Source organism: Centroberyx affinis, unplaced genomic scaffold, assembly GCF_046629955.1.
Source record: "Centroberyx affinis isolate AG114_WGS23_722 - 3 ecotype Tasmania unplaced genomic scaffold, CSIRO-AGI_Caff_v1 ptg002889l_1, whole genome shotgun sequence".
Classification (NCBI taxonomy): domain Eukaryota; kingdom Metazoa; phylum Chordata; class Actinopteri; order Beryciformes; family Berycidae; genus Centroberyx; species Centroberyx affinis.
This window is the reverse complement of record NW_027281018.1, coordinates 228793-247225: the sequence shown is the minus strand read 5'-3', so window position 1 is coordinate 247225 and position 18433 is coordinate 228793. Positions and strand designations below refer to the sequence as shown.

General features: G+C 41.0%; 2 protein-coding genes across 3 annotated transcripts in view; one reads left to right on the top strand and one right to left on the bottom strand.

The window, feature by feature from the left end:
• Nucleotides 1–685: 685 nt before the first annotated feature.
• On the bottom strand, nt 686–10625 carry chordc1b (cysteine and histidine-rich domain (CHORD) containing 1b). Of its 2 annotated transcripts, XM_071536541.1 has the most exons (11): nt 10441–10625; nt 7333–7382; nt 7187–7243; nt 6792–6952; nt 5901–6001; nt 5513–5571; nt 5153–5223; nt 4790–4895; nt 4350–4469; nt 4172–4234; nt 686–2631 (listed from the first exon to the last, which is right to left on the bottom strand). In XM_071536541.1, exons 1-11 carry the CDS (start codon nt 10502–10504, stop codon nt 2458–2460), a joined length of 1026 nt encoding a protein of 341 aa, XP_071392642.1. In that variant the 5' UTR covers nt 10505–10625; the 3' UTR covers nt 686–2457. The 2 variants fall into 2 exon arrangements, with proteins under 2 accessions (XP_071392642.1, XP_071392643.1); XM_071536542.1 differs by lacking the exon at nt 7187–7243.
• A 1415-nt stretch (nt 10626–12040) lies between these two features.
• LOC139658405 (protocadherin Fat 3) overlaps nt 12041–18433 on the top strand; it is a 72356-nt gene continuing 65963 nt past the window's right edge. The window contains exons 1-4 of the mRNA XM_071536534.1: nt 12041–12045; nt 12898–15766; nt 15969–16103; nt 17039–17240. Of these exons, the coding sequence (XP_071392635.1) occupies nt 12041–12045; nt 12898–15766; nt 15969–16103; nt 17039–17240 (3211 nt within the window). The remainder of the gene's footprint in view (nt 12046–12897; nt 15767–15968; nt 16104–17038; nt 17241–18433) is intronic.

Genomic DNA, 18433 nt, shown 5'->3' with positions numbered 1-18433 from the left:
TGACATCAGCTTCTGTGGTGCCATACATCAGTCACATAAACAGGCATTTATAGTGAAGATTTGATATGCTGTACGCTCTCCAGCTGCCATTCAGAGTAGGGGAAACAAAACTTTTGAGATACTTGCACTGAAGCCTCTAGGGGATTTATTTTATTGACTGACTATATTTTGTTTGAGTGAAGCATCACTGTTGAGCACTTATAACAGCATTAAGTACAAAGGAAAATCATGTTTGAATTCTTCAAGTCATTCTCCAGACCTTCCAAAGCCCTGGGGTAGTGCTCAGTAAATTACATTATTTGACAGTTACTTTTGGAAGAAGATAAAGAAGAAAATGTCTGCAGAGATTTCAAGGTCTTAATCATCTCCACAGTATGTGATGACATAGTTTTATATGAGGTGTAACCTTGGGGTCTCCAATAGTTTGAAACTTTGTCTGTAGGAGTCGCTGTAATCCCAGAAATTGCATCTGGTCCAAAAGCCATTAGCTTCATTTCAAGGCAACCATCACTGACAGCTACTTCCAAGCTTGTTGGGAAAGGTTAGGAAAGCCTGGCGTTAATAAGAAAACTACAAAACTTATGACTCACCAACATTACTCATGTCAGTATTTGAAAAATTCAGAGTGGGATATAAATCATCACACCAGTTCTAACATTTCAATGTAAAAGTTTATTTTTGGTAAGGTAAATTGGTTCCTCAATACTTTTACCCTCATTTCAAAGTCTCATTCAGACATTTTACTTTGCATACATTCTGAGCCTCAATACTAAATAGGATACAGTTCATAATTAAGCCATGCTAACCAGCAGCCTCTTTTAACATACTTTGCTCAGACTAGTTTGTATTTTGTGGGCATTCTCAGATGTTACATTCTTATTTAAAACTGCACTATGTAGTTTTGACAAGGAAAGAAGAGATATATACTGATCATTTACAAACTGGTCTAATATGAAATATATCATTAGATACCCCAAAAAATACTATTTGGAGCAAATCCATAGTAATGCTATAAGATTCTTCTTTAAATAGTTTAAAAGGTGGAATGGTTGGACCACTACAGCCAAACAGCTGCTTTCTAGCTTTAAAAAGAGTTCCAGGGATCTTGTTTTCTTCTTAGATCACCTTTTATTCAGTATAAAATCCATATCATACAGCTGTGGACATTTCAGAGGTTCAAATTTCCCACCTACAACTACACAGAGCAGCTTTAAATGATACATATATGTATATATGAAGACAGCATAGAGTCTGACATGACACTGGTGGACAACACAATTCAATAATTTATCCAGATATCTGAATCTGACATGAAACCAAAAGGTGGAATGCAAAAGAGATTATCAAAAATTTGAAGTATAACACTTCAAACTGCTAAACATGAAACAAACAAATGCTATTGTACAGATTGATAATTTTTTTACAAAACATGGATGAAATAGAAAATGGTCCACAATAGTGGTCTATTACAATGACTTGATGTGAGTGGCCCACATGAAATGGAACCTGAAGGGCTCTTTACGAACCTGAAACCAGACACGACCGTGGCTGAAATATATCTGATGGTATGACGTTATTTTCCAGAGAATTACAGCGCAATATAAGTTGTGTCATCATCTGACGGAAAATCGACTATCATGCAGTGTTCCCCCTACATTCAGTCAGCAGCTGGCATGTGTGTGGACATGATTCATATCCCAGTTTCATCCTAATTTTACACCCCAGTTAAAAGAACAGATCAGACTGAGAATTAGTACTTTCATTGTGATAAAGTACATGACTAATTTAAAAAAATATTTAAAAATTATGTTTTTTAAGCATTGTAACCTGCACTATGACCAATACTGAGACCAACAATGGGACGTTGAGACGAAACCAAAATTACCCCCCAACCACTTTGGTAACAAAGAATGATAGAGTAAACACTGTAATGTCAGAGGAACAGGGGCTAAAGGTCCATGCGGGACGGGATATGCCACCCCAAAAAACCATGATCCCACTGAGAGCAAAGGAGCTGACCAGGGTTCCCGCATTCACATAAACATCAAATTCAAAGACCTTTCAGTGACTTTCAAGGCCTTGTTTGGTGAAAGTGAAGGACTCAAAATGGTCATGTTTTGGTCATGTTGGTCAATTTTAGACATCATAGAGGCCTCTTTTTTTTTTACTTATGATCTTGTCAAGTCAAGAAACCATGGTGAAATCATTCATTTTCAAACTGCTGCTAACAGGGCTTTCCTCAGTGTTGATGCTAGGACAGAGAGCTCAAGAGAGCTGAGACATACTGATGAATTTGGGTGCAAAACTTTTAAGGCCTTATTTAATTTCTCTCAAATCCACAAACTTTCAAGGCCGGTGGGAACCCTGGGTGACTCATAGAGGAGGTAAAGAACAATTTGTGTGGCCTTGGTTTCAGCTAAGATATACACTTTTCTCTGTGTGTTATTTAATTCCTCATCATTCGTCTTCATCCTCACTATCAGGCTCCTCTTTCTCCTTCTCATTCTCCTTGGGCGGGGCGGCGGGGGGAGGGAGGTCCAGACGAGCCCACGACATGGGCTCAGACTTCTTCATGACCACCTCGATCTTGGCTGCCATCATGTTCACTATACTCTTATTCACATCAATCACCTGCATGGAGAGGAAGGGGAGAGACAAAAGAATGCCTTAGCAAACTGGTGGGAAAAAAGAGAAAAAAGCAATGCCGTCCTGTCCTGCATTATTCTCCTCAAAGATCATATATTCAAAGCAAACTGGCCTGCTGTAGAGGTATCAAACATAAAATTAGAATATATTATAGTTACAAAAATGTAAGATTTTTCTGTGAAAATACAGCCTAAATCATATGGACTCTTCTCTGCCCACAGGAAGAGACGAATCAAAACGAAAGAGCAAAATACGAAACACACTATCAAAACAAAGCTGGACCATTGGATCTTTTGCCTCTCTCATCCCTTTGGTATAAGAGATCACAGAGCGGCCGGGTCTGTAAACCTGAGCTTGCTGTGTGGAGTAGAGGTCTTCACGGGTCTACCCGGACCCTAGGACCCGAGACCCGACCCGGGACCCATACGGGTTCGAGTCCACGTTTTATTATGGTCAATCAGGTCCGGGTCGGGTCCCATTCTATTACCGCGGGTCCCGGGTCTGTTTATCATTATGTGTAATTCCCGAGTGGATCCGAGAAGACCCGCGATCAGCGCTGATCACGTGACGAGACGAGAAACCCATGGAAGCGCTGTGTAACTTGCGTGATAATTAGGCTGACCTAGGATCAGATTACAAGAGTGAAACTAAGGTGAAAAAAAAGTTGAGCAGCGCCAGCGCGTTGGCGCAGAGGACAGGCGCAAGATGGATACCTTCTTCACTGAGGTGAAAAATAAAAAAAAAAGCTAAAAACTATTGTTTTAATCATCCATTTAACATGCAATTTAATTTCCTTGTCACTTAGCCTATTGTAGGCTACGTAGCCAAGTAGCTGCTAGATTCCATTATGGAGTCTCACTGTCATCTACTGGACAAACTGTAGAACAGCACAACTTGGCAAGTCGGAAACTTGGCTGTTATTTTGATCTCCTTTTACTAGGCTGCCATATGTTGTATCCGACATGATAAACGTTTTTAGCAGTAGAACGGCAATTTTAATCACCGGGTTTGTCGGGTCCATAAAATGGACGGGTCTCGGGTCTCTCTCCTCTCGGACATGCACCGAGTCCGGTCTGTAATATCTTGGGCAAAAACGGGTCGGTATATATATATTTTTAAAAATGATGGGGTCCAATCGGATCTCGGAACGAATTTCCCGGGTCCATTAGGGTTCGGGTCCATCATTTTGGACCCGTGAAGACCTCTAGTGTGGAGCTCAAATTTCTCAAACAGTTACCACTTGCTGCCATTTGGAGGTGCCAAAGTGCAAAGCTCCATACTTTAGCTTTAACATATAATGTGTATCTAATAATATATATAATATATATAATAATATATATTATATAATAATATAATATAATAATAATAACAACATATAATATATATGACGTATATTTTCATTTATGAAAGGAAAATTACATTATGCTAATTTGAGTATTACTTCATGTATAAAGTATACTGGCATAATGCAAGAGACATGACACACTGTGTACTATGCTGAGACATGAGTTATACTTGTACTTACTCCCCACATACTAATCTTCTGCTCAAATTCCTTCTCTCCCTCGAATATAATGTGGATGTCGAGCTGTAGGACGAAGAAGAATTTTACAATAGGTTGAAAAAAAACAAACAAGCAAAAAAAAAATCAGTTTAGATAGACAGACAGAAATGTGTATGACAATGAGGTGGGTGTCCCTCACCGTGGTGCTGTTTGCCTCCACGTAGCTTAGCTCTGGGATGGAGTTCTTGGCGTAGATCGAGATGATGACCTGCCCTCCAGTCTGGTGCCAGTCAAACCGACACGGCACCACTTTTTTACCCTGCAAGGAAATTTCACACATTTATTTAGCACACAAATACAAAATGCAGTCATTAATGATCCACCTGAGAGCATTCTGTCCACTGTGGTAACAATGTGCATCACCAACCACTAGATGGAGTCAAAGTTGAGGCTCTCTCACAGTGGCTCACACACACACACACACACACACACACACACACACACACACACACACACACACACACACACACACACACACACACACACACACACACACACACACACACACACACACACACACACACACACAGACAGACAGACAGACAGACATATCACTCACTGTCAAACAAACACACCTACCGTATCTTTTTTCCTCCATACATGCGTTCCCTTGGTGCAGCCCTCTTGAGACAGGAAGGCGTTAAAATCAGACGTTTTCCTCTTACAACAGCTCCAGTACTTCATCCTGGAGATGCAGGAAAGAACATGCACCCTTTAGCTTCATAGCCGTCAATCACTTGTCACTCAGAATAGTAGTAAACAGACTTAAGGGAAAATACTAGTGTTGCTCTTCGCACCTCTCTTTTACATTATCCATAGAACATCTCCCATTGCATGGCTACACATTGGAAACCAAACCATATGGAAATTAAACAGGGCTGACGAGTTCAAAATTTACATTTCTTCCCTCGAAGTGAACAGAATTATGAGCCCAGTACTGACCCTTCATGGAAGATAGGAAAACCAGAATGGTAAGAGCACACATCCGAATTGGTTGCAGGTCCATCAAAACTCTGGAGAAGACAGCACATGTGAAGTTCAAAAGATTGCAATAGATAATTTTCTTTGTCAAAAATACAAATAGGGCTGATGAACGATGGATTGGACGATTGATGTATGGCATCATAATAAATGAAATAAATGTTATATTATGGTGTGCAATCAATTGTGCAAGTAGTAGTAAATATCTGAGCTGGTTTTGGTTTCGAAAATCTAGTACAAACATTTTTTTTCACGCATTTGAACAGCATGAGAATAAATTCCCGAATGTTTGCCTTGTTACACAAAAATACATTCACCTACTTTAGTACACCCTCCATTTTTACAGGATGTTCCAATCTTGATCTCGTCGCTATCCTCCTCTGGAGAGGGAGAGAGAGACAGAGAGAGTGCGTCTGTGTAAATTGACACATATACTTTAAGAACATCTGAGAAGTAACAAGAAGTGCATGAGGTGCTGTCCTGTCCTTCTCCCTGTCATCTTTTGCTCAAATGCCATGATGTCATGACAGGTGAGGGCAAATTCCCAGTGGCCATCCATTACGTTGCACTCTCAACTTGTCCTTCCTGTCCACTAGAGCAAGATGTGGCTGGTGAAAAGTAGACTGAAATGAAAAGGACAACAACAACAAGAGGAACGTGAAGAGTAGAGGTAAGGAGGAGAGGAGAGAAGGAGAAGCTCTGTCCTTACCTTTCTTCTCTGCTATATTGTCAGTCAGCTTCAGTTTCTCCAGAGCCTGTTTCAGAGAGGCGGAGATCTTATGCTGCATTCTCACCATCGGCTCATCGGCACTACAACAACAACAACAACATCAACCAAATGGGGCATCAAAACAATGGCAAATAAACCATGATGGGACCAAAGGCTTCTTGGCACCAGTGACTAAATATAGGTGATGACTGAGCAACAAGTGAACATTCCTGTAAATTTAACACGTTAACATACAGTGAACTAAGTATTTGGACTGGGACACATTTTTGTTAAAGTGGTATTTCACTGCAGTACACTATTGGCTACTCTGTGTTACCAAACCAGCCAATAATCTCCGGTAATGGACCTTCACTATAGGCACTGATTGCTTTGTCAGTTACTTGTCCACTTTCCTTTGAACCCAGGAGAAAGGACTACAAAAGATTTATGTCTATCCTAAAGCTCCTTGGTAGATGTTTGATGCTTTCAGGCTGATTTGATACCTCAGATCCCTATCCATTCATGTATTTGATACTATACCAAAATATTTTACAGCAGAATCTAGCCCACAGATTAGTTCATAAGGATATACAGTATTAAATGGAAGTTGTATTGTTGGATTGACTGGAAAATAAGTTTGTTCTTGTTGGTCTGTTTGTTCTTTGTCTTTTAGTATGCAGATTTTAACTAACTCATTGCATGTTAAGAATTTTTCATAGTATTTTTAATGCAGGTCCAATCTTTATATCTCCAAAAACATTTCTGACACATTAAAATGGGGGCACAATGTACAAAAGAAAAGCTGCAGAGCTTTCTTGTGTTCTTCTGATACTGACTAAAATATCAAAGAAAGGGTAACTGTCCAAAGACTTTTGGAGCCAACTGCACTACCTCGGTCTGCATATAGCCTCCAGAGGCTTTGGTGCGGAGATGATGTACTCGTTAAACTTTGGTTTTTGGTCATCTGCGTCTTTCTTTTCTCCCGCCGACGTCACATCAGGTTTCACCGGCTCGGGGGGCTTCTCTTTGTTGTGGGGACCTTTTGTACAACCCTAAGGGGGGAAAGAAACAGTGGCATTACATCACTGTGTTGGACTCGAGAACAATGAGAGTTCATGCTGATACGGCTACGGCAAAGGTGGTAGTCAGTGTCTGTGAAAACAATAGACAATAGAAACATGACCGTTTCAGTCTGCCTGAAAACCCTTGAGGAAACAGATTATCCAAGAAAGTATGCTCACATCACACTGAGAGAGTGGAAAGGGTTAAATCTGTATGAAACTTACAACAATGCTGAGGAAGTCTGAAAAGTCAGTAGTTCTTCTCTTGCAGCAGGACCAACCCTGGAGAAGGTGAAAGAGACATGGCACTGAGTCACTGCCGACCAGCTGACATGACATGTTAACTGTGCGTGTGCAGACAGGCGTTTTACCTTCAGTGCATCATGGAATACTGGAACTCCTGGATGGTAGATGCATGCATCTTTGGAAAACACAACACAAGTTTGATTAGCTCAGAAACAACAGATGCAATATTATGAGCACCAGTGTTAGCCCCACCAGCATCACATCACATGTGAACAAAATGTGGACCGGTTAAAGTCGGTTTTCTGACCTATTTTCATGAATTCTGGTTTCAAAAATTCAACAAAAACTGCACAGCTTCCAGGGAAGGAATGGTTAGACTCAACTAGGGCTCTTAAATATGAATACACCATAAATTGCTCATTGTGGTAAAACATGCAGTTACATCTATGTCGGCCTATTTTTTTCCACAGCGTGCTGAGTACAGTCATGGAATAACACTTCCAGAACAACATTTCTTTGGGCCAACCACTAAGAGCAAACTGTTGAAACTTCCATTTTCAACTTGTTTGATAGAAACCATCCTTTGCTAGGCAAAACATTACAGCATCAGTTACCTCTTGCTTGTGTATGCTTTTCTTTTCATATGGAGTGCCTCTCTCAAAGGACTCAGTCATCAGTGTCTGATGCTGCCTTCACATGCTCCTTGTAAATTTGACTTGTCACCAATTCAAGTGTTTTTGTTCAGAGATTATAAACATGTTTTTTTGTTTTTTTGGATTTTACAAATTGAGCAGCACAGAGCTACTTTGATGGTTTGTTAATGTGCACTCTACTGGTAACTGATATTTCCAACAGCACTTGAAGGCAGCATAAGTCTGTCCCTAAGAGTGTTCTCCACAGTGCACTTAAGCAAGTACCATGCAACTTTAAGCTTTCAGGTTAGGATGAAAGTTACACAGTGACTTGGGTGAGAAGCTTAGTGAATGCAGTGAATGGAGACAGTAAATATATTTCTAAACATATTTGGCTTTGTATTTAGACTAAATTAATGACATGCTATGCCAGGACTAAGTTCAAATGTTGTTGGTCAAAGACAGAGTAGAAGAACAGGATGTCAGTGTCAACAGAGATTAAATAGAGTAAACTCACTTTAGTCAAGTATTCTGATTAATCTGAGCTCCCCAAAAAATATTTTCATAGGCACAGTCAAAATTCACACTTTATGGTGTCTAATATTGATCGTAATCGATTGCTTTTATTTCACTCTAGTTCCACTCAAACACCACAAAATACATATAGTGTACAAAGTAAGAAAACACCTAACAATATAGGAATATGAAGTACCTAATCAAACAAGTCCTGAACTGTGTCTAGCAGGATATTGGACCATTCTTCAAGAAGAAAAGCCTTCAGTTCTTTGAGGGATGAAGGAAGTGGAAATCTACTTTGCACTCTGCTGAGAATTTCCCATAAAGGTTCAATTATGTTTTGATCTGGTGCTTGGTGAGGCCATGGAAGGCGTTTCACTTCATCCTGGTGTTCATAAAACCACTCTTGAATTTGAGGAGTGTGAATTTAGACATTATCATCTTGGAATGAGGGAAGATTATAAGCAATCAGTGCACCATAGGGTGCACCTGGTCCTGTAAAATGTCTGCATATTCTTTGGCCATTATACAACCTCCCAGAGCAATCATCAGACCTAATGACTCCCAGGAGATGGCTGCCCTTATCATTTCAGATCCACCACCATGTTTAACAGCTGCTAACTGATATTGTGGGTTGAAGGCACACTGTGGTTGTAGGAAAAAGGGTGAAATATGGCGAATCAGATCATTAAATGTTTTGGCTCCTTACACTGGGTTATGTATCTTTGTGTGTTGGCCTTGGGTACAAGTGGCTTCTTGGCAGCCCTGGCATAAATAGCCCACCTGCTTTGCGAAGTTCATGATGTACCGATTTTGCTGCAATTCTAGGGCTGGGCGATAATTCAATATTATCGTTTATCGTCTTTCAGTGGAATCATATCGTGATGATATGAAGATATTTTGATATTGTGACACATTTCTGCTGTCGGAATTGATGATGACAAGCAAATTTTACTTAGAAAACTCTCATTAAATGAGGTATGGTAGGAATATTATTTGAATATTTCTGTTTTGTTTGACACCACACCTAACATTACCATTCGGTTCAATGAAATGAACATTCATTTGATTATTTAACGTGATTTTGCATACATGAACCATATCGTGATATATATTGATATCGAGAAAAATCCTTATGATTATCATGATATTGATTTCAACCATATCGCCCAGCCCTATGCAATTCTGTTGTGATTTGATGCTGTACTGAACTTTGTGTTTAGTAACTATCCATATCAGCCGGCATCTATCACTAGCGATCATCCACTGATGACCATTGTTCCTTTTTTCCAATGCAGTTTGTCGGTGTTTGGCATAATGTTGTTATGATTTTAAAGAATGTTCCCCTTGCTACATTAAATAATGTTGCAGTTTTTGTAACCAATGCATCTGCAATTCAGGTACCAACTGTTTGCCTCTTTGAACTCTGTCAGTTGCCTTATGTTGCTTTGAAAACTCCCATATGAAAGTGGTGATCGTCAGTCCTGTTTTAAAACTGACCCATACTATCAATTGGCATTCATTTAAACTGACTGGTCTGCGTAACTGTTAAAAGGTCAAAGTTTAAGTCCATTTTCATGTAGTGTTTCCATGATTTTTTCTGATCCTGCAGGTCAAAGTCCAATTCAAAGTTTTGAGAAAAGTTCCTATACCATACCCCATTAGGTCTTGTTTTTACAGAGAGTCTTGGGTTTCAGTCCAGAAGTAACTAAAACAAATGTATGATGTGTTTTAAACAGCGATTAACTAACTTCTTCTAGATTAAGACTATTTTAAAGTATACTATATCCGATTAAATATCTTAATATACCTTAAATACCTTAAATAGCCTAATTTGAACATTTACCAGCGCCTTGAGACTACGAGACAACGTTAGCAACACCTCAATAAATAACAGTAAGTTACATGTTAACCAAGGAATTAACAAACAACTGTAGCTACCAATACAGTTGCTACTGATGGCTCCAGCCAGCTAACGTTAGTTTAGCTAACGTTACATCTGTGCTCGATAGAAATTTCCAGATGATCAAAGGCTAGCTAACGCACTGTACAGGGCAAAACCACGATAGCTAGGACACTACTCACCATCAGGGTTCTTCTCTGGATCAAATCTCTGTCCGCATCCTTTATTGTAACACAAAACTGACATGGTATTATGAACAGGTGGAGGGCTAAACAAGGTAAACTGCTAGCTAAATAGGAAAATAAACACAAAAAGTAGCAACAAAGCTAGTTTGTGAGCTACAGTACGGGGCCGCTGTAACCTCAAACTGGTCTGCATTCGATTTACCAGACTTCCGGATGTTGTCGGCTGTACTCGGCAAAAGTCGGAACTTGCCGAGCGACGATCCTGTCCAGCCCGCCCCAAGTACCACTACCCTCCATCCCATAAGAGCGCACATAGTCCCACAAGCGACAACTGATGCAGACCGCTTCCAAACTTGCGTTAAAGCTCAGTTCTTTATCTCAGCTTGTTATCGGACCTAACCCTGTGCCTGCCCGTTTGATTTAACGTCAGTTTTATGTTGGCCATTGCCGAAAAAGCCACAATAGTTCGCCTAATGTAGTGCTACAACAGTCAAGTGTATGAGAAATGGGGGCAATGTGTTAGTTCACGAGGATGATTGTAGCCTAGTTACTAGACATTGCGTGCCGGCCGGGATATGTGCATGTGAATTTTGCATTTGGCACATCCCCACCGAGTTTTGAGCGACTGTGTTGAGCTTTTTGCTTCTTTCTTTCTTCAATTGACAGTCGACTGTCGGGGAAAGGATGGGGAAAAAAACACTTTCCATGATTATGGATGTTTCGTCTAAAGGTAAGGCACGATGTGATGCCTGAAGTGAATTGCAGTATCTGTAATTCACTCCTGAGGCTTTTGCATGGAGATGAGCACCATGCACTCTGGCATGCACGGGAGACGAAATGCACCCCTGGATTTCCCAGGATGGGCTCTGTCTGGGGAAATGCTCGTTTGAATCGGTCAAATCTGATGTTTGGCAGGCTACAGACTATTGCTTAGGCTAAATAAGTATTTATTTTTCGAAGTTGCATATCAAATTTGTAGCCGATTAGTTAGCCCACTTTTCAAATTTCAGTCGTTATAGTTTCTGTTTTGTGATTCGTAAATATGTTGTTTTAATGCCTATTTCCTTTACGTTTAACTTTTTGTATTTTCATGATCAGATTCAGAAATAGGCTATTAGGGAATGTGTTCAAGGTTTCAAAGACGTTAGTTCTAACAGCGAAGATGGGTTTTTGAGTAGACTTTTTTCTCTTCTGTGTCAGTTGCTAAAATTAGTTTAAGGCCCATTTTCAGTCAGTTTGAGTTAACTTCATAATAACTTTGGAGCATAGCAGAAACACCCACAGTATATTCCTGCAGAGCAGCCTGTCCTCAGCTCCTACATAGTATCTTATGTCCTAGTTTAGTTTTCTCTTACTGAGTCCCATAGGCACACCTAGTAGTCACTGGCCTGAGGTTTCAAGTCCTTGCAGTTTCTATTTTTAGCCATTCCCTTCTTATTTATTACAATATATTAACACATAGCCTATATTTATACATCTCAGCTGGGTTTTTTAAATATTTTTGTACACTGCAAAAAGTCCATCATAGCAAGTCATTTAGTCTCATATTCAGCCTTCAAAATCTTGTTTTTCTTAAACTAAGAGAAAAATGTTGCCAATGAGGTGAGATAACAATTGTTTCCAATGCATGGAAATGCATTGGAAATGCATCCAGAAATTAGTGTCAGGCAGATCACTGCACTACTATCAAGAAAATTACACTTGATTCTACAAAATTCTTGAAACAAGTTGATTTGCATTGGAAACAAGTGAAATTATCAAGCCCCATTGGCAGATTTTTTCACTTATTTTAAGAAAATTACAGTTTTAAGACTCAATAATAGACTATTTACTACAATAAACGACTTGTTAAGATGGAGACTTTTTACAGTGTAAGAGGTTCTATCATTTGTCAATGATGTTGACATTGATCATCATAAAGATATTATTAATTGAGCCATTTAAATAAGGTCATTGGTCTACAATATTAGTGATTGTTCCCAATCTCTCTTATTTTCTTTGGTGACATGATACTTTTCACTGAGGTTGTGTAAGTATTCTGTGCTTTGATGTGCTTTGATGTGGTTTGCTGCAGTGCTTTCCTGGTGCATAATTTAGTGTTTGAATGCAAAGTTTTTTGTTTATTTGTTTTTTAAATACATTTCATCCAGTACCAACTATGTGGGGTACAACTGAGCTCAACATTGAATATGGTATCATACCCCTGTGGTGATTGCAACTTTTGTTTCACACTTTAGCTATATCTAAATTATAGCACATAGAATGGATGCCTTATAAGACCTCACCAGTGAATCCAGATCTGTTTTTCTTTGTTTTTCCTTCCAATTTAGGGTGACTGGATGATGGAATGGTGATGAAGCCTAATCCTTGGCACATTATGCTGCCTCTGTCCAGCTTCTCTCTCCTCCTCCATTTCCTTCTCTTCTTCTTCTTCTTCCTCTGTCTCCGCCCAAGCCATTCCCAGTTCCTGCAAGAGCCCAGGACGGCACAAGGCCTGCTCCTCTTCACCCAGCCTGCCTATAACGCCTCCATCTTTGAGAACTCTGCAGCGAGGACCTATACAAGAAGTGAGGTCAAAATGGGCATCATTCTTGGGCCGCCTCGCTCTTTAGACATTAAATACTCCATTGAGTCTGGAGACAGCGAGGGAATCTTCCAGGCTGAGGAGTTTGTAATGGGAGACTTTTGTTTCCTCCGTATACGCACGAATGGAGGCAGTGGTGCCATCTTGAATCGAGAAGTACAAGACAATTACACGCTGACAGTGAAGGCGTCTGCCCAAGGAGGCCTAGAGGCTTTAGCCACTGTTTATATCAAGGTCCTGGATACCAATGACCTCCGACCTCTCTTCTCCCCCACCTCCTATTCCATCATTGTTCCTGAGAGTGCCCCTCTGGGTGCCAGTGTTGGGCGTGTAACAGCCACAGACGCTGATGTGGGCTCCAACGGAGAGTTCTACTACTTCTTCAAGAACAGGGTGGAGCTCTTTGCTGTCCATCCGACCAGTGGGGTTGTCACCCTGACCCGCCGACCCAGGATGGAAAAACAAGACCGAATTGAGCTGGAGGTGCAGGTGGTTGACAGAGGGATGAAACTCTACGGGAACAACGGCATCAGCAGCACCGCCAAGCTGGTTCTAACTGTGGAGCGGGTCAACGACTTTGCTCCTGTTCTCAGTGCAGCTGTCATCACTCCGTCGTGGTTGGACAAGGACCCGGTCTATGCTGTGGTGACTGTGGAGGACAAAGACGAGGGTGTAGCTGGAGATATAGAGTGGGTGTCTATTATTGACGGTGACCCCTTAGAACAGTTTGTGGTTGACCGGTCCCCAATTGGTAATGAGTATAGGGTGAAAACATCAGAACTGGTGGACTGGGATCAATTCCCCTATGGCTGCAACCTGACCTTCCAGGCTAAAGATAGGGGCATACCTCCAAAGTTTTCTAATACCCAGGTTGTTCAGTTGTTGGTAAAAAAGCCAGACCCAGTGGTATCGAAGTTTGAGAAAGATGTTTATATTGTCAAGCTGAGTGAAATAGCACCCCCAGGCACTGTTGTAGCGGTGGTGAAAATCTCCCCAGCTCCTTTGAATGTCAATTACAGCTTCGGCGCCCTCTCAGAGCCAATGTACTTTGATGTAAACCCTTTGACTGGAGTTATCATAACCACAAGGCAGTTGACGACGATATCGCGGGATATTGTGGATATAGAGGTGGTTGATATTATCAGTCAGCAACAAACAAGGCTTCAAATCATCATAGAGGATGCTAATGACAACACACCAGTATTTACCAGGCCATTCTTTGACATTTCCATCAACGAGAGCTTACCGCTCGGCACCGTCGTTCTCGTGGTGTCTGCTGTGGACGATGATAAAGGAGAAAATGGGTATATTACCCACACAATCAGTGGTTTGCAGTCTCTACCATTTACCATTGACCAGGACACAGGAGAGGTGAGGATCACTGCAGACCTGGACTTTGAGTCATCAGAAGACATCTATACATTCGCTGTGCGGGCCTCTGATTGGGGTTCACCTTACAGAAGAGAGAATGAGGTAAATGTCACAATTCGCCTGATCAATGTCAATGACAACCAGCCTCTTTTTGAGAGGGTCTCCTGCAGGGGGATGATAAGCCGTGATTTCCCTGTCGGCCAGACTATTGTCACGCTGTCTGCTGTAGACATGGATGAGCTGGGAATGGTGAAGTACAGGATACTGTCTGGGAACGAACTGGACTTCTTCACTTTAAACCCAGATTCGGGGGCTTTGTCGTTGAAAAGGTCCTTAGCAGTGACTAATCTAAAAAGTGGGATATTCAACATGAAGGTAGTTGCTACAGATGGAGAGATCTTCTCTGACCCTACGTTTGTTAATGTGTCAGTTGTGAGAGGTAGGATGCCACCCAGGGGGTTTAACTGCAAGGAGACCAGGGTAGCCCAGCTGTTGGCAGAAAAAATGCTCACAAAGGCCTCTGATATGGCTAAGTCAAGAGTTGAAGAGAGCTATACAGACCTTTTCTCTGTAAACAAACAGGCTCCACAGTTTGAGGCCTTGCCTACTAGTATTCTAGTGAGGGAAGACCTCGTAGCTGGTGCCAGCGTATTTCAGGTGAGAGCACGAGATGGTGACACGGGGTTCAACGGGTGCGTTCTCTTTTCCATATCTGACGGTAACAAAGAAAATTGCTTCAATATCAACATGGAGAATGGTTTGATAACCATATTACAGCCGCTTGACCGTGAAAGGTCGGATCGTTACTTCCTCAATATCACCATCTACGACCAGGGCTTCCCTCAGATGTCCAATTGGAGACTATTGACAGTGATCATTGAGGATGCAAACGACAATGACCCCCAGTTCTTTCAGGACAGCTACTCTGCTCTTGTTTCAGAAAAATCTGCCATCGGTATGGAAGTGATCACCATCGCTGCATTCGACAAAGACGTGGGTCAAAATGCACAGCTGTCATACACGCTGCTGACAAGTGTCCCTCAGTTTGGCATTGACAGAGAGACTGGAGGTGTATTTGTGGCCAGCCAGTTGGACAGGGAAACCTTCCCAATTTTCAGCCTGAAGATTGAGGCGAGAGACAAGGCTGAAAGAGGCACTCAGAGGTCAGCAGTGACTACTCTGAGTATTATAGTGGATGATGTCAATGATTGTGCCCCAGCTTTCATACCCAGCAGCTACAGTGCTAGAGTGCTGGAGGACCTCCCACTGGGGGCTGTGATCACGTGGGTGCAGGCTCAGGACCCAGACCTCGGCCCAGGTGGGCAGGTCCGATACTCCTTGATCAATGACTTCAATGGTACTTTTGAGGTAGGTGATGTCACTATTTGTATTGTCTATACTGTTGCATGTGCTGATGCTCTGCTGTAAAAATGTAATTACTAATGTGACTGAAACAATGTCAGTGGTATTTGCTTTGACATAAATGCATGTACTGTATTACAATTACAGGAATAAAATTGTTGTTAAAACAATATATGATAATGGTAAGGTAATGTCATGCTTTGTACAGGTGGATGCTGTGAGTGGGATGCTGAGGATTGGGAAGGAGCTGGACTATGAGAAGCAGCAGTTCTTCAACCTAACTGTATTGGCTGAGGACAGAGGAGTGCCCAGCCTCAGCGCCCAGACATTTGTGGAGGTGGAGGTGTGTAATATACACAGACACACACACACACACACACACACACACACACACACACACACAGACACAGTTCGAGCAATATGGGTTTTTCAAGGCCAATACTGATACTGATATTCTTGTGCTGAAGCTTCCAGTCGATACTTTGTGCTGATATTTAATATTTTTTAAATCCTTATATTTTCATGCCAAAAATGAAAAAAAGTATTCAGTGTTTCCCCCAGAATTTGGTTGTTGGCATTGTGGAAAAGCTTTTGAAACAACATTTAGATCATGTGAAACCCAGATTAATGAAATTATTTCAGGTTTAGCAGCAGGGTGCCCCACCCCATCTATTCAGTGGCAGGGAGACCCTAGGATACATTACTGACTTTAAATGAAGAATTAATTGACAAAAAACATTATTGAAAAAAGAAATGAACAAATAAAGTGTGCAAAGAAAATACACTTACAAAATAATAGGCACATTTACTCTTTTCATGAAGTACTGTGATGAGGTGAATCCAGGTAAAATCCATAATCCCGTATGGTCCTAATTACTGTAAATCTATACCAATCACAAAGGAGGAGGTGTAGATAAAAAGAAGCTTAGAGAAATAAGAGAAGGATTTTTAAACTGAGACAAATGAGATGTCGATTGTGCAAAAAAGGCTGCAACTCAATATCAGGAAAATGTCCCTAATATTTTGTACATTCAGTGTAAAATTTCATTGCAGGTTTTACAGACTGCTTTTATGCAGCTGGGGTCAGGGAGGAACCGCGATCATATCAGCAGTGAATGACATGACTGGTTGATATCGGTTATTTAATAAAAGGCAGATATTGGCCCAATAACCGATATATCAAACTCTATTCTCTATAAATATTCATGTGACACAGTTCTTCACACTTCTTCGTTAATTTTCTCAATCAAAATGCAATGAATCACTACGTCCCTGCAGGTGGTGGATGTCAATGAGAATCTGTATGCACCCTACTTCTCTGACTTTGCTGTGAGAAGCTCGGTGAAGGAGAACTCTCGGGCGGGCACCAGCGTCCTGACAGTCAGCTCTAAGGATGACGACAAGGGAAGGGACGGCGTGTTGAGGTACTCTGTCAGAGGAGGCAGCGGACTGGGCACTTTCTCCATTGATGAAGACACAGGTGTGACACAAGATCAATTTTGAAGCCTATTTATGTAAAGTGAAAATCCAGTAGCTCAATGTCATGCTGAGGATATCAACATCTCATTTTATTGATAATCATTGTAGATTATGAGCCATTTTGGTGTTTCTTTGTCGTTGCGGATGAGTCATTGTGTGTGTATACAGCATAACTCCCCTGATTCACTTTCTGTAATGTGTATTTATTGCTTTCTATAGTGTTACAATTTTGTCCTTGGGCTTTAATCCTGCCTTTGTCTAGCGTTTCACAATACAAGGAAAGCATCAGCACTTGTATGTGTGTTTGTGTGTGTGTGTGTGAGAGAGAGAGAGAGGGAGAGAGAGATGGAGAGGGTGTTAGGCAGAGTCGGAGTCAGTGTGTTGGTGTGTGCCTCACGTGGGTGCTGTGTTCTGGGAGATCATTACTGTAATGAGGGCAGCATGGCAGCTACAGTACAAGGGTAGCGGCTGAGCCTCAGGCAGGCCAGTACAACTGATCCAATGCTGTGTGGATAACATTGATCAAGGCTCCCCTGCACAGCACCCCCCCCCCCCCCCCCATCAGCTGTGAAGTGTAGCAGAATCATTCTGACTTATATCTAAGGAGGCCTGACCCCAAAAAAAAAACAGCGTGGAGTTGTCTCCAGAACTGTCCTCCAGTGTCAAGCCACAGCTGAAAACATGTTGATCCAAAGAAGGAATGGAGGGGCCTTGACTCACTCACCCACTTCACCTAGGGATAAAATGAATCAAATTGCCAGTGTAAAAATAGGACACTTCATATTAGTCCATGCAACCAATTGCAATTGCATTAACCACTAGTACTTTTTTTTTTATTCTGCCAGTTACCAGTCTCCAATTCCGGAATTTCAGTAGTTGCTAAATAATAGATACAAGATTTTATTTAATAAGTACTAGTGCCTAATTTGTTTTTTACCAGTCACTTTTCACTTTTTTTCACTAGTAGCAATTTAATAAATTAATACTAGTCAGAACATAAAAGTGACCAGCAAAAATGAAATTAGTCATTAATAACTAATCAAATATGTGCTAGTATTTATTAAATTGTTTCTCTTTAGAAGAAAAAGTGACTAATAAAAAACAAATTAGAAACTAGTACCTAGTATATTTAATTAGAACTATACAGCAACTAAAATTACAATAGTGACTAATAACTTGCAGAATAGTCATGAG